The sequence below is a fragment of the Perca flavescens genome, chromosome 22, assembly GCF_004354835.1.
Source record: "Perca flavescens isolate YP-PL-M2 chromosome 22, PFLA_1.0, whole genome shotgun sequence".
NCBI lineage: Eukaryota > Metazoa > Chordata > Actinopteri > Perciformes > Percidae > Perca > Perca flavescens.
The window spans coordinates 3,736,345-3,753,549 of record NC_041352.1 but is presented as its reverse complement, the minus strand read 5'-3'; the positions used below and the strand labels follow the sequence as shown (position 1 = coordinate 3,753,549).

The window sequence follows — 17,205 nt, the reverse complement described above, 5'->3', positions numbered from 1 at the left end:
GTCCGGCGCTTAGCTCCGCCCAAGACGATTGTGATTGGTTTAAAGAAATGCCAATAAACCATAAACCAGAGCCTGTTTTTCTCCCATCCCAGATTGCTGTGTGCACTAGCCAGACCCTCCTCCGCAGTGCTGTGGATGAAGGTCTGGCAATGCGATACTATGTTGTGGGTAATGTAGGTTTTGACAAAAAAGAAATAAAAGATGACATCCGGTTCAACTTCATCAATTTCATCCTTTGTGAGTCACTTAAAATGTTGGGACTCACAATGGACATTGGACACAACAATGCAAAGTGTGCCTGAACAGGCATACTGCGAGGAGCTGCGGACGTGGTTTAGGTTAGTGTGATGACCACCACTATTAATTCAAAACAACAATGGCGGACATAGACATATGGTTTGTCCAGTCATGTGCCAGGTATTTTTTTAAAGTACGTGCCCTTTCCCAAACCATTTCCAATGACGGCCTCTTACATGCATCTGTGTTAACAAACCATCTGGTGCGTCAGGTTAGACAGTTGCTGCCTTGTCCACAAATGCGCGTTCTGAAAACAATTGAGCATACGCATTTATGATTTTTATTGCAAATGCTTAGCTGCGTAGTTACGTGCAACTCCGGTTATAGGAATGCAATGCCTTATTGGTGGAGTACTCATTTACCAGTCTTACTTTATGGACTCCGAAAAGGTCAAATCATTTTGAAGTAATTTAATAATATTCAGAACAAGACTTGTTGTATTTCACCTTTTTTAAGCTTGTGAAGAAGAGTCTGGATGGGAAATTGAAGTTTGCGAAATAATTCATAGTTTTTGCCTACACAACTTAATACTGAAGTTTTGCAATTTGCTATTTTGCTTCATTGTTGTTTCCTCTATTGCAGGTCCCTATTTCTGCTCTCATATCATTTCTGGACTCGTTGGAGGCGGGTTACAGCAAACACAAGAATCCCTACCACAACTTGATGCATGCTGCTGACGTCACACAAACCATTCATTACCTGCTCCTCAAGACTGGCATAGTTGTAAGTCTCAGTGAATTCTACCAGCCACTGAGTAGGTAGAGCTTTTTATAACTTAAAATTCAAAAACAATTCAACAAGATTGTGTCTCTGAAATGTGGGGCAGTATAAATAGTGTAGTTTAATAGTGATGTAATTCAAGTTATCTCAGCTTGGACTTGCATGACAAACTAGAGATGTGAAGTTTGATAGATATGGGTGTTTACCAGGCAGGTAGGGTGTAGTTTATATCAACGTTGTTTCATTTTAGGAATTGTTCAGGTGCCGCCCGGATGTCCCTCACCTTCCTCTTTCTTTTAAACTCGGGTGGATTTCTGAGGACTACGGTTAACTGCTCCTCAGATCTCTGCAGGGTAAATTCAGACAGCTAGCTAAACTATATGTCCAACTTTCTGTTCCACGACTAAAACAACTTTGCTCCGTATGGTACTTTGCACCGCCGATGACGATTGTGATTGGTTTAAAGAAATGCCAATGAACCAGAGCATGTTTTTCTCCAATCCCGGGTAGCTATATGGACTAGCCAGTCCCTCTTTAGCAGCGCTGCGGAGGAAGGTCTGGCAATGCGAGGTAGGGTCTGATGAAAAGACTATCGAGTTGCCTTATGGCAAGCTTGACCCACATTAGGGACTGAAAATCAGTATATCTCTGCCTCTGCCTGACAGTTTTTGAACATTTTTTAATCTGTCCTCCAAATGTTTGGTCTGGAGGCAAATAACAAGCAGATTTTAAAATACTTTAGTTTGTTCTGACTTTCATTTTCACAATGTGGTGTTGTGACAGCAAAGAAAGAACATGAACAAGAGTTGACCTGTTTTTCTTTCCCCTACAGCACTGGCTTACTGAGTTGGAGATCTTTGCCATCATTTTTGCAGCTGCCATCCATGACTTTGAACATACAGGGACCACCAATAACTTCCATATTCAGACCAGGTAATTTTCATGTAATTGAAATTGTCATTTTTATCATTTAAATCACTGCAATTGCTGAGGACATTGAGGACAGCTTAGAAAAGCTTCCATGATTAGAACGTCAAGAGACATGTAGAGGGTAAATGCTAAAAAGTTTCTAATTATTAAGTATTTAACCCAAATCTAATCCAGCCATCACCAGGGATATATTTTTCTTGCATCATCATTTTTCATTCATCATCATCATCATCATCATCATCATCATCATCATTATTATTATTATTATTATTATTATTATTATTATTATTATTTCTATTTTTCATTTTAAGCCTTCCGATGAATGTAGCTGTGTGGGATTTGCAGGTCAGACACAGCCATGTTGTACAATGACCGAGCTGTTCTGGAGAACTACCACGTTAGTGCTGCCTATCGCCTTCTGCAGGGTGATGATGAAATGAACATCCTTACTAACCTTTCCAAAGATGACTGGAGGTGAGACAGCCGAGGTTGATGTGTCTTTATTTTTACAGGTGTTTCGTCCCAAGCGTACAGAGCCCCGGAAGGTGACATGGCGAGAAATAAAACTTAATTCATGCCCTCGATTGAATACATTTTTATTTCGAAACAATTGCGATTCGAGACCATTTCAAATGGAGGGGCCAGGCTGGGGCCACAGTGATTTTAGGAGTACCAAATAGGTCTGGGTGTATAAAAGACTAATAATACACACAACAATAAACAAAAAGAATACTCATTCAGAGGGAACCTACACTTTATATATCACTGCACATGAATAATATCCCCTCTTTGGGGATAAAGGTGGGGTCAAAAATGTATGAAAATATTTGCCACAGTTAGAGGGGCTAGAGGGGAGGAGGCCCACCCTAACCCTCACCCAATCTGATACTGAAATGACAGCTGATGGCAGCAGAAAAAGGAACAATACAATATCTTGACCAGAGAATGTTTTTTGCAGTTTTCAACGTAAAGGGTGCAATTTTAAACATGTCTTTACCATGTGAAATGGTCTCAGCTCGATTATGTTAAGGCACAAAAACTACTTAGGTTATGTTTAGAAAAGGATTGTGATTTACGCGGAAATTGCCGCTCATATTTTTCATCACCGTACTTCACACTTTGCTCCGGTCATAATTAATACGACCAGTAGAGGGCACCGCCACTAGAAACGTGAATATAGGTCATAATTGCTGGTTGAACAGACTGGAGGACAGTCTTGCATGAAGATGCTATGTGCCAAGTTTTGTGCAGATCAGACGCATGGCCTAGGAGGAGTTTGAATATGTTGGTTTTGCACATTTTCGAGATTTTGCAGAACAACTTCTTCACAGAAATGCCTGTGACCTATATTATGTGCTTCAGCTCAATTCAAGGAATGTGTAAATGTAAGGTTTTTAAATGTGCGATGTGTAATATGTGAGTTTTGCCAAACTGCCTCTACGTTGATTGTAGCGCCTGGTCTTTGAAGGATTGTAAATCTACCCTATTAAGTAAGAGGCCAATCCAAAAAAATCTTTTTTGGGGTGCAATAGGCCACACCCATTTTGACTATTCGGTATACTATTGAAGGCGTTACCTCAAGAGTGTCCCTAGTTGGTACCCTCCAAATTATGTAAAAATCGGATGAGCCCTTCATAAGATATAAACTTTTGGCATTTGTAGCGCCCCCTATGGGCCAATCTCAGAGTGTGATGCCTAAAAAATATGTAAAGTTTCGGCATTAAAAGCATTTAATTTGACCAAGATATGTAAAAGTTCCTGATTTAACTTTTGCTAAGCAATTAATCAATTGTGAAGGGAACATGAATGTTCATGGCAATCCATCCAACAGCTGTTGAGATATTTCACTCTCATTGACTGCTTCAGAGAGCTGCGGACACTGGTCGTGGAGATGGTGTTGGCCACGGACATGTCCTGCCACTTCCAGCAAGTCAAAGCCATGAAAAGCGTCCTGCAGCAACCTGAGGCGTGAGTACTGTATTTCACTTCTGAGTCAGAGTCGGTTTTGTTGACATTCACCAAAGTTATAAACCGGCCTCAGGTCCTTCACACATCTCAACACCTTAGTGGGGATGCTGACACTATCAAATCATGAGGCAAAGTTGAGTTTAACATCATATTTTTTTTAGATATCACTACAGTGAACATGTTTGTGGTGTAGCAAGTGAATAACTTTGTAGTGGTGTTATTTTAGCTGAATACAATCTGATTTGACTTGCACTGACTTTTTCCATGAGTTGAGTGAAAATTGTCCTTGCCTGAGAAAAATGATTTGTTGGGCCTCTAAATATACCTTGATTATATGTTTAAACATAATATATTACCAATACTACTAATAATTACTATATCAGTGCTTTTATCTCAAAAGGTCACATTTTATTGTGTATTGATGTGTTACTATTAGGGGTGGTACGGTTCACAAAACCCACGGTTCGGTTCGTATCACGGTTTTAGGGTCACAGTTTTCGGTTCTGTACGGTTCTTGTTATTTATTCTTTTAATCTTTAACACTCCAGAATATACTTCAGCATATAGCTAAAATTAGCATATTGAATGCATGTTGAACAAAACATGCACACAGTGGCAGTTCTATATTGTTTTATTTCATCATACGTAACATGAAATCCAAAATGTTCCCACACAGCAGACTATAAACGACGCTGGCGCATCCTCCAGCTCGGGGCAGCCTCTCTCCCACTCGACATTTCTGCAGGTGACGTGACGTGACCTGCAGCGGCACCCCACTCCACTTGAGGAGCGGTCGGCTCGGTGTCTCTCAAAATCTGACGAAAATCTTTTAAACTGACCTTTGTCGATCTGAAATGAAGACAGATTCAGCAACTGCACAGCCTATTTCTCACTTAAAATGTTTTCAGAAACACGTTTCGGTGAACTATTTTAGTACAATATGAGATCGTATTCTGAACGAGCCGCCATGACAGTCTGTTTTGAAATTAGGGACCAGCCAGACCCATGTGACGCAATCGTCCAATCAGCTGCCATGGGTTGCGTTTGTCACGCCCATCCCGCTCGTCATTTCTAGTAAGTGTTTTAACATTGGTGTCGAAAGTGGGCACTACGGCAGTAAGAGGTTAGTGCACATTAACAGTGTACTGACGAACCGTGCGGTACGCACACGCTCCGAACCGAGACTAGCGAACCGAGACTAGCGAACCGAGCGGTTCGGGTGTTTTTTCATGAACTGTACCACCCCTAGTTACTATGTCATTTTGTATTGTCATTTTTATATATAAATTTGGACCATATATTATATATTTTATTTTTCAACCTGGATCCTATTTTTTCATGTTTCTGTGTCTAAAAGACTGATTGGAACAACAATCTTTGACATTGGTCCAGTATTAAGCAAGACCACTGCAGTTGGCAGTGGCGAAACAAGCTGTGATGTACCGTTAATGGGCAATTATGCACATTCAATTTATGTCAACTACAAGTGCTGTTTTACTACTGACATGCTCAGATAACAAGATTGCCAACTGTTACCAGCATGGTGATTCATTTTTAAGCCAGTTCTTACACACTTTCTGCAAACTGATTTTGTGAATTTTTGTGTCCAAATGATTAGTTTTGAGGGGTCATTTTTAAAACCTTCATTACTTAAAAAAAAAACCCAACTGAATGGGGTGCCTAGGTAGCTCACCTAGTGAGGTACGCGCCCCATGTACAGAGAGTTCTTGCAGTAGCAGCAGAAGGTTCAATTCCGACCTGCGGCCCTTTGCTGCATGTCATTCCCCCTCTCTCACCCCTTTTACATCTATGTTGTCCTATCCAATAAATGCCTAAAATTGAATCTTAAAAAAGAAAGAACTACAGGGTATCACATGATTACATCTCATGATGACATTACAATACATTACATTTATGTAGCTGACGCTTCAACCATGTGAGTATAACGACAAAAATTGCAAGAATCATGCAAGAACATCAACTTCATCAAGCTCATCAAGTACTTTTTAGGTGTTGGACAGCAGTGTGTTGTGTCATTGACAGCAGCCCAGCAGTGACTAACTGGTTTGTATTTCCAGAATTGACAAACCAAAGGCCTTATCCCTGTTGCTGCACACTGCTGATATCAGCCACCCTGCCAAAAACTGGGACCTCCATCACCGCTGGACTACATCGCTGCTGGAGGAGTTCTTCAGACAGGTAGCCACCAAAATCCTAATCTACCAATAGTCTATATCAACAAGGTCAGACCTTCCTCCGCAGCGCTGTGGAGGAAGGTCTGACAATGCTAGACTAGTGAACCTGTTACCCCGGGGTGACAGCACATTGTGATGCTGAATTTGTTTTCAGGGTGATAAAGAAGCAGAGCTGGGTCTACCTTTCTCCCCTCTCTGCGACCGCAAATCCACCCTGGTGGCCCAGTCCCAGATTGGTAAGGTATACAAATAGCACATAGCAATACAGTTAATTTATATGTAGTCCGGATGGGTCATAGTGTTTGTGTATCTACTAAATGATCAACAGTGATGTTTAGCAATTGTACAGTTCAGGTTTCAACATAACAGATCACAGTTCTGTGTTAGATAATCCGTTGTTTACTGTGTCCCTTGAGAATTGATCCTGCATTTTGTTTTCATTTATGTGACCACAAGTTCACGGGGGTTGCCAGGCTGAGACTGCAGCATTCACAACAATGTTGCTAGACGCTCTACTCACATAGCCAGACGTTACTCCACAGCACAGCAGAGTAGCTAACGTTAGATGCTAGTCTCACATAGCCAGACATTACTCCACAGCACAGCGGAGTATCTAACGTTAGATGCTAGTCTCACATAGCCAGACATTACTCCACAGCACAGCGGAGTAGCTAACGTTAGATGCTAGTCTCACATAGCCAGACATTACTCCACAGCACAGCGGAGTAGCTAACGTTAGATTCTGGCTATATTGACAGGCATAAAAGCCCGTGCTCACACGGAGTTCTGTAACCAACTGACAGACGCACTTTTTCGGCTTAAAATTACAGTATGAACCGCTAAAAACACAACAACCTCACTGTCCTCTCCACACACCAGTCAGGCACACTTCCTCGGCTTAGAATTACAATATGAAACGCTAAAAATACCACTACCTTGCCAACGGAACACACTTCATTGGCTTAGAATTACGGCAACAATTGCTAAACACACTGCAAACTCACAGTCCTCTCTTTCCGATTTACAGCCCCCCTCTCGTGGCTTAAAATAACTCACTGTTGTCGGCTCCAGCCGCTGAAGAGGCTACACGCTGTAAACAGCCATGGGCTGCTTGCCTGGTCCTCCCGGTAACGTTAACTGTTAGCAGTTAGCAGGGTTAGCATGGCGGCGTTAGCCAGGACCAGTCGGGATCACTTTACTGGCTATGTCTCAATTGTTTTTGCGAGAAACCAACTCGGTTACTCTAGCTATATAATTCAATGTGAGTACACAAATGTTGAAATGACAAAAAATGCCCATCCCTAGTAGCTGTGATAAATTAGCCTGAAGCTAATGCTTACCTGTTCAGGAGAAAATAAGCCAACTCTGCGTCCTTTTGGGATCTAAGCTGTCTCCAACTTTCAAATACATCTCCAATATTTACCAGGGGGTTGTTACGTCTCTGGTCACGCAACTGTTAGAAACATGCTGTTTTCTTTTTTTATGTCATGTAGAATCTATCTCCGTTGATCCTGTTCGTTTGTTTGCTGCTTTCATGGCTGTACTACCGTTACAGCTGTAGCGCGCTGGGTTTACGTTTTTACAGGTATATCTGGCAACCCGGCCTGCCTGTCAAACTGGGCCGTTGATAACAACACACAGATCAAAACATAAACATAAATTCCGTCACGGAATGTAAATTTCAAAAAGAAAAAATACTGACATTAGCATTGTTGTCAGAAAAGATAGTATTTCAGTTTAACATGTTTCCTTAATATCTGATGAGGCATTGGTGTCATTTTTGGATTTATTACAGTACAAATATTACATATTGGACCTTTAATGTTCATCAGACGATAGCCGACTAGTTCCGAGATTGCATTTCGACCATTGCCTCTTTTGCTCTCCACCTGCATGCAACCAAAGCCCACTACAAACATAATTGGTCAATACTACTTTAACAAAACGTATCAGCAAAATGAATATCTGCGTGCTCAGACCAATCTAAAAATCGCATAACCCATGTTTGGGAAACATTAATTTGATGTTTACTTTGTTTTTTTAGTTTGGCCAATGTCATATCCGCTTACATGGTCAACTATACTAAATTAGAATAATTATGGGAAACAATCATTACTGTCTCTGATGGTTTTTCTCTCATCTCAAGTCAACTACAGATGCAGCCTTAAGTTATCTAATGATTTCCTGGTATTAACAAGAACAAGCAAAAGCTACAAATTGATCGCTGGTACTGTTTCCCACAGGATTCATTGACTTCATTGTGGAGCCAACATTCACTGTTTTGACTGAAATGACCGAGAAGATTGTGACGCCGCTTATTGAGGAGGCAGCTCGCTCTGGATTGTCTGGCTTCAGACGCTCTAGGTGACAAACAAAATAACAGCATGTTCTGCATGACATTCCTGACACTCGCTCACATTTTTTTTTTAGACATTACTGACATTATCCTGAAAAAAAATCATTCCTGACACACCTCAGTCGTAAAGTCACTATGTAATTTTGGGCCAGGTATATTATGGACAGGAGTGTCGGACTGGGGGTGGAAATTGGACTCAGTACCTAGGGCCCTCATGTGAGGAGTTCCCAAAAAGATGCTAGAATGAAAAGCTGTGGATGTGGAGAGGGGCCCATAGATAATTCCATTCTACATGGCCCAGAATTTTGTCTTATTATGGAACTTTATCATTGATAAAAAAAAAATAAAAAATACAAGGTCATACCAGCTGAATCTGTTGTGTGTATTGCCATGCCCTGGCACTCTATTCCTTATCAATAACATTTGACTAAATATCACTCCTGGCTTGTGTGTGTGTGTGTGTGTGTGTGTGTGTGTGTGTGTGTGTGTGTGTGTGTGTGTGTGTGTGTGTGTGTGTACGTGTCTACGCTGTCCACAGTTTCAACAGTATCAGTGGCAGTGATGAAAATAAGTCCAGTGTGAAGAGCACAGGCTCAGAGGCCAGCTGCTGTCTGACCACAGTGGACTTCAAGAGCTTCAAGGCCGCATGGAACAAAGACATTCATCGCAACAGGGAGACATGGAAGGCCCAGGCAGCCAAAGGTAGCTTCCGCAGTTACCTCTTTATATCTCTGACTCTTTCCAATATTAGCCTGGGAACGGAGTTTCACGTTTTCAGGCATGTAAGCTCTGAGTTAGTTTCGCATGGCCTGCCCTATCTCCACAGTGCTGTGGAGTAAAGTCTGGCTACATAACAGATGCCTTCTGGGATAGGTGAAAAATAAACTCTTTGGCTCTGCAAAATAGTCTCGGAAAGGAACTTCTTTTGGTGGAACATTTGCCACATACAATATTAAATGAAGTCAACTGTTGACACAATACAGTAATATTAGCCATTTAAATTAGCTGGATACATGGTTAAATGTTATTTGCTCTTACCAGTGTATCTCGGTGTGTACTTCCTCAACAGCAATCCCACCAATCAGTCCCAAGACATCCCAGTTAGAGAGGAAATGCCGTAGACATATTCTTTGTAAATCTTTCCCTTAAATAACTAAGCAGGCCTGCCTTATTGCACAATCCAAATCTCCATTATATCTTGCCATTTTAAGTGTGTAGCTTGCTAGCTTTAAAAGGTACCCATTTAAATGTGCATGTGGCACCTGATTAGATCAATGATTCATTGATTCTTAAAATCAACTCAATTGTGCCTGCAAAATTCTAATTGTAATTGATTTATTTTCTTTTACATCTTTCTTATCCTAATTTATTTATCAAATCATTTTCCAATTCAGCAAGTTTTATTGTCTTATTATATTTCTTATGATTGTGTTTTCTGTGTTGTTCTGTTTTTGTCTTTGTAATTTGACTCCGACATTGAAAATGAATGTGGCCCCTGTAGTGGAAGTTTCCTTTGCAGCATGGGAGAAGTTTTTTGAGTTTAGTAAATTGAAACAAATAAGACAGTCTGAGACTAAAACCAAGTTGGGTTTTTGTATTTTATTAAAGATATATTTGCAAATAGGAGCAACATGATTTCACAAAAGGCCGCAGCCCAGTGTGGAGTTAGTTTCTCAAATGAGTGAACAGAAACACCAGGCTTATATGCATCTTCATAAATACCGGTTGAGTGAATTTAATAAAAAATATGATTATAGCCCTGCTGATATGTATAGGATCCCCTCTAATTATTCAGACTGGCTGACAGACACAGAACCCTGTTTGGGACTCTGGAAGTGTAAAGCAGTGTGCTGCTCTTCATAGGAGGTGCCAAGTAGTGGGAAGAACATGCAGCGACACTACCGCTCAGGGAAATTACATCACAATGCAAGCCACATTTTTTACAAGTCAAACAACTTGAGGAGCATATGCAATTCATATCATATTAGTCAAATGGTCTGGCCAGGGACGTCGTTAGGCCTATTTTAGGGGTGCTGAAGACCCACCCAAATAATAAGAAAAATATATTTTTTATTTCACTCTGTATCACTCAATACTTTTGAATCAATCTTCCGTCACCATTTGTCTGTTTGTGTCGCCTTACACTGCAGTCTGTCTGTTTTATTTATATTTCACGAACAGGCTCAACGAGCCCGCGTGCACTTAACGGTACATGGATGAGCGAGGTAGAGAGTGAGCGCCTGGCGTCATTAAAACAAAGTTAAAAGTAAATAATAAAACAATAAAGTAAATCCTTTAGTAAATAAAACGGTTTCGCCGATTTCTCACTCGAAATGCAACTGTATCAAGCATCTCACTATCGCTAATGTTATCCAAATTCATATTTAGAAACAACAAATAATATATCCAGCTACAAAAAAGCTGGAAAGTCGAAAGTTAGACAGAAGTACAAAGAGTCGATGGCTATGAAGATGATATACCGTTCTATCTTGTCTCATTGGTGTCTTTCTTTGGTCTGAACTTGCTACTGTACACACAGAGTGATACAGAGTAAAATTGTAAATTGTCGTTAATGACTTTTACTTGCTTAACTTTAGCTACATTTACTTGAGGTAAAGATAAAGTGATATTTCAGCTGTCTATGGAAACAATAGTCTAGCTAGAGTGAATGAGTGAAAGACAAGGGTAACACTTTACAAATGACTAACCTAGTTAGCTATGCAAAGTTCTCTATTATAATATTCTATTATAATATCTATTATAATAGAATCTATGCTATCTCTAGTATTAAAACCAATATCAGTCACCACAGAATGTTGTCACTGAAAACTAAATGTCATAGTGTCACTGTTAATGCTATTGTACAGTTATAGCCTTCCATTTATTGAGCAGATGGATACTGGAAGATATTTTGAGAGAGAGGGAGAGAGAGAGAGGGAGAGACAGAAGCAGGAGTTTGGCAGGGCAGCTGATTATGAGGGAAGTGGCTTGATTGAGGTCAGTAAGTGGTCTGCAGCAATGGTTCTCAAAGTGGGGTCCAGGGACCCCCAGGGGTCCTTGAGGAGATTCCAGTGGGTTCCCAGCAAGAAGTGAAATAACTTATTTTCACTATAATTCCATCCGTATTTAACAAAATGTTTCATAGACTTTCTGTAATAAAACATCTAAAAAGCAAAATCGAATCAAATGGGGGTCCGTGGTCTAATTTAGGGGTCTTTGATGTCAAAAAGTTTGAGAACCTGTGGTCTACAGGGCTAAAAAAGTGTGGGATGTTTTGTTTTCTTCTAACAGGCATTTCTTGGCAGGTCTAGACACTAAGGCAAAGCCTTAACTAAATTATTTTATGATATTTATTATATATGCTATATTCTGACCAACTTAACCTTCTGCATTCATTTGCTGTAATAAATTAAACAATTATGTAGATGTTGTAGGCTAGGCTATACATGAGCATACAGTACATACATACAAACATACATACATACTACATCTCAGTGCCTTCAGGAATTTGTGATGTCGCGATCGCAATAATTCATGTGAATTCAACCAGTCACCACGGTTTTTATTTTTAAAGTATGTAAAATAATCGTAACTTTTTTTCTTCAATTTTCACTGTCACAAACATACCAAAGACATCGGAACTTTTATCCTCTACCATGCAGTAACAGTAATTAGTGTAATTAAAAAGTGTTATTTTGACCTGCAAATTATCTAATAGAGAGAGGAATTAGGTGGTATTACTTTATCACACATTCACATGAGCAGATGGATAGCATTTAAGTCATAGCCTACAGAATAACTCAGCAGGAGCACAGTCTGGTCCAAGTACGTTCCCTCCCCCCCATGCAGCTTTGATGTATCTAAAAGCTAACACTAGAATAACGTAAGTAAGATTTTGCAAGGGAAAGTTTTGCAAAGCCTGGGGGCTAAGCCCCCCCCGTCTTTCAATCCTAGTGACGTCCCTGGGTCTAGCTTTGCCACGTTAACACTCTGGGATAGGGGGTGCCTGGATAGTTCACCTGGTGGAGCGTGCGCCCCATGTGCAGTGGAACGGTCCTCGCGGCGGCGAGGATCGGGTTCCGACTGTCCTGTCAAATAAAGGCCTAAAAAATGCCCCAAAAAAATTATCTTAAAAAAAACAACAAAAAACACTCTGGGATAGGGAAAAACTGCTCTGGCCCATTTGCATTTGATAACCTCTGGAGGGCAGCAGCTGTAGCCTTCAATATAGATTGTGTAGATAGCGCAAGGGATAAAGCCTGAGTAATGTCAGGCTTTATCCCAGCAATGTACGTCTGCTGAGCCAGACTAACGTACCCTAGTCTATATCGACGACGAGTCATTTCGACCGGATGTCTATTACCGCCCTCTTTGTGTTGTAATTTTAAACTCGGGTGGATTTCTGAGGACTATGGTTAACTGCTCCTCAGATCTCTGCAGGGTAAATCCAGACAGCTAGCTAAACTATCTGTCCAATCGGAGTTTTCTGTTGCACGACTAAAACTACTTTTGAACTTACACATGTTCCACCAAAACAAGTTCCTTCCCGAGGCTATTTTGCAGAGGCACCGTCCAGAGCTTAGCACCGCCCATGAAAATTGGGATTGCTTTAAAGAAATGCCAATAAACCAGAGCCAGGTTTTTCTCCCCTTCCCGAGTGCTGTGTGGGGGAAGGTCTGGCAATGAGAGACTAAACGTACCCTAACTTCTCCTGACGGTTCGCTAATTTAGTGCACTACATTGAGTGATGGATAAAAGAGCAACAAGAGCAATATTATAAAGATAATTCTACCATTCTAAAGTGTGTGTGTGTGTGTGTGTGTGTGTGTGTGTGTGCTGGTAGACCTAGAGGAAAAGGGTAAGAAGGCAAAGGAAGGCAGTCAGGAAGAGAAGGACACAGAAGAGGATAAACAGTCACGGGGACCCAACACAGGAGAGGAGGAGATGAAAACAGATGTGGAGGGACAGGAGAACGTGGAGAACAGGAGGCAAAAGGAGGAGCGCCCAAAGAACACAGACAAGAAGAAGCCTGACGGCCACACAGAGAAGCAGCAGCGGTGGCAGAATGGTAAGCATCCCAATGACCTTTTCACTTTCAATCCGGCTGTGATGTGTGAAGGGAACCATTACACACCGTGAACTGGCTTTAATGTGTTTATTTATCGCAAGTGATATAGTCATCACAATATTCAACAATGTTACAGCATATTGCATATTTTCCTCATATGATGCAGCCTTACTGTGAACATAACTACGTACATCGACTAAAGTGCTTTGCTTGGGTACAATTAAATTAAAAAAAAAAAAAAAGTATGAGTATTTTACATTTATTCTGATTATACTTCTACTTCACTACATTTACAGGAAAAAAAATGTACTTTTAAATTACTAAAATGTATTTGACAGATGAAGTTACTAGTTACTGTGCTGATTAGGATTTCACATGTACAAATACATTTTGGTGATAATACTCATAGTTTTGGTCCTGTACACTGTTTGGTTAGTATCGAAAAATCAAAAGTAAATAAATAATTGTGATTGTGAGTTTTTGTCGCTACCACTGCAATCACAAACACAAAGCTTTTCACCTTGTGAAGTTGCTTTGTTTAAAGAAACTACTTCCTGGTAGTGATGTCCAAATGAACAATTGGTTGTATTTGTTGACCCCACTAGATGGCGCTCTGTTTAAATAAAAAAAATTAAAAAAGGCTTTAGCAATGGCAATTCAGTGTGCCTTCAACCCTTAAAAGAAATAGTTCATTAAGCCTTATTTGGACATCAATACCCTTTGGCATTGGTAGCAAATCAGAACATGCTCTGCAGCAAACAGGAATTCGATGGGGAAAATATGCATGACAGACAGAATTACAATTAATGGTTTTGGGGAAGTGGGAATGTGGTATAAAAATAAATAATCTGAGAACTTCTGAATGTGGTTTGAACAGACAAAATGTAATCAGTCTCTAATGCTCCTTGGTTGCATTTACAAGGCTTTGAAACTAAACCTGATAGGTACAGTGACACTCATAAGTTTATGAACCCCTACTAAAGTTGACTAAAAAGAGGAATAAAAAGAAATAAAAAAAAATAAAAAATAAATCTTTTGGAAATTGATGTTAATGCCTTAATTAAAAAATGAGGAAAAATCCAACCTTTAAGGACACCAATTTTCTTTGTGAATGAATAATGTATCGTAAATAAATAAATGTTCTTCCTTAAAATACAGGGTGCATAAGTCAGTACACCCCTATGTTAAATCCCCATAGGCAGGCAGATGTTTATTTTTAAAGGCCAGTTATTTCATGGATCCAGGATACTATGCATCCTGATAAAGTTCCCTTGGCCTTTGGAATTAAAATAGCCCCACATCATCACATAGCCTTCACCATACCTAGAGATTGGCTTGGTTTTATTTCAGTTAGCCTAATAGCTGGTTTGATTTGCATAGAGAGATGATCTTATTGAAAGTACCCCATGCCAATCTCTAGGTATGGTGAAGGCTATGTGGTGATGTGGGGCTATTTTAATTATTGTTAGAGTTAACTAACCTATGATTTGATATGGTCCCCCTTTCACACAGACACAGCTCAAAGAGAAGAATGTAATTCCACGCAAACTTAGATGTTGCTCTCTCTGCAGGCCCTCAGCCTGACTTCCCTCTGATCCATCACTGCAAGAGACCCAGCTACTCTGCCAGCTCCTTCCGGCGGGTCAGGTCAAAGGTCACTGAGATGCGACCCATCGATGCCAGGGGGAAAGCCAGGCGACTGCAGTGCATATCCCTGCGTCGCCGAAAGTGACCTTATACAGGGTTTCTGCGGGGGGTCTTAAAAAGTCGTAAAAAGTCTAACATTTCTAAATCTAAATTTTAGGCCTTAAATTTGCTGAAGTATTGTGGTATAGGTCTTAAATAATTTAATAACAGGTCTTAATTTTCCTATGTTCATTACTTCTTTCTTTGGCTAGTCCAATTATAATTTTGCTGTATTACACTACAAACAAGACCAACATGCAACTTATATTGAAGAAAATCAGCGTTACCACAGACATGAAACTGATTTTATTCTTCAGCTATGGGGAAGTGCAAGTTTAGCGATACTTAATTCAGGGCTTAGATGGTGCTGTGAAAATGGTCTTTAAAAGTCTTCAATTTGACTGGGGGTAACCTGCACAAACTCTGTTATAGTATAGAGTGTGACATCAGCTTGGTGTCACGTCAATCATCAGTCTTTGTTTATATTTTGCATATTGCAGGCTGATCTTCTGCTTGATTTAATCTTGTATAGGTAACTGTTGCTGCTTCATCACCACCACCCGCTTTTGGTGACATCTCTCCCCTTAATAACTGCCAACTCCTTTGTGTGGAGCAACCACTTATTTTAAATCTCATCTCAAAGTTTTCTTTTGCAAAATACATTTTTATCAATAATTCTTATTTGTATTTTTTTGTTTGATTAATTAAAGTTTCATTGATACAAAAATGTTTTGGGTTATACTATTTAAAATTAGTCGGTAGAGGTGACAGAAATTTGGGTTACGCTTTACATGAAGGTATCTACATAAGAGTGACATGACACTGTCATGAACAAGTTAGGGTTAGAGTTAGGGTTAGGATTAGGGTTCATCTGGCATGTCAGTGTCATGTGTTCATGACAGTGTAATGTCACTCTTATGTAGATACCTTCAAGTAAAGTGTTTCCACAAATTCTCATTTCCATGTAAAGGGGAACTCCACAGATTTTGTATATCATCTTTTAACAGGTCTTGGGAAGTACGACTGCATATGTTAAAAAAAGTTGAAACCAACCTGGGGGTGTGGAGTTAGAAAGAAATGAGCCTACCAGGCCTCTGTAGTCCACTCCTCATCTATGCCAGGCAACATTAGCCACAACTAGTATGTGACCACCCGAATGTCCGACTGGATGGTGAGTAAAAGAAAAGATGGTGCAGCAGGTGGGCTGAGGCATGGGACTCCAGCTAGAAATCAACCATAGCTAGAAATTTGGCAAATTCTTTAAAACTTTGATGTTGGCAGAAACAAGCCAGCGTCTCCTCACTATTAAAGCCAAATCCTGTTTCAGTAGTGTATATGAGAGCGTTCCAGTAGTGTATATGAGAGCATTTCAGTAGTGTAAATGGCCCTCATTTATGAAACATGCTTACGACCTAAGACAGGCGTAGGACGGGTGTACGCCGATTCCTATGCAAAGCAAGGCATTTATCAATTTGAACGTGAGTGTAGGCTGCATAAAATGTCACGTCTGGTCTGAACTTGTGTACGCAAGTTTTCGAGTCAGTGTGGACTTGCAGTGCAGCAAATAATCAGTTTAACAGGAGAAGGAGAAGTCATCAGTTGATCACTTATGAGCAACAATATGGGCAGATCTGGCTCTTTAAGAAGACCTCTATTTCCCAGTGCACACATACGTGCACGGGCCACGGTGGAGCGCTCCATTGGATTGATTAAGGGCAGATGGCTCGCAACATTGTTTTAGCCTGTGGGGTTCTGCACAACATCTCCTCGGAAAACAGGGTGCCATAAATGTAGAGATGGAGCCAGATGACTTGATGTAACCCAGTGTCCAGCCCAGCCCCAACTGGGGGCTATACCAAGGAGACAGGATATTATTCTTCGCTTTTAAAAGAGGACACGTACTCTCCCTCACAGCTGTTGCCTCATTCTGACTCTGACATGAGTGAAATAAAAGACACTGCATAAACTCCGCTACTGTGTGTTTA

At 40.4% G+C, this 17,205-nt stretch overlaps 1 protein-coding gene across 1 annotated transcript in view; it reads left to right on the top strand.

The window, feature by feature from the left end:
- pde1ca (phosphodiesterase 1C, calmodulin-dependent a) overlaps window positions 1-15,874 on the top strand; it is a 32,569-nt gene extending 16,695 nt beyond the window's left edge. The window contains exons 8-17 of the mRNA XM_028569288.1: window positions 880-1,020; window positions 1,850-1,950; window positions 2,293-2,421; window positions 3,814-3,915; window positions 5,994-6,114; window positions 6,265-6,346; window positions 8,354-8,474; window positions 9,005-9,168; window positions 13,310-13,534; window positions 15,106-15,874. Of these exons, the coding sequence (XP_028425089.1) occupies window positions 880-1,020; window positions 1,850-1,950; window positions 2,293-2,421; window positions 3,814-3,915; window positions 5,994-6,114; window positions 6,265-6,346; window positions 8,354-8,474; window positions 9,005-9,168; window positions 13,310-13,534; window positions 15,106-15,266 (1,347 nt within the window). The 3' untranslated portion in view covers window positions 15,267-15,874. The remainder of the gene's footprint in view (window positions 1-879; window positions 1,021-1,849; window positions 1,951-2,292; window positions 2,422-3,813; window positions 3,916-5,993; window positions 6,115-6,264; window positions 6,347-8,353; window positions 8,475-9,004; window positions 9,169-13,309; window positions 13,535-15,105) is intronic.
- Window positions 15,875-17,205: the final 1,331 nt, after the last annotated feature.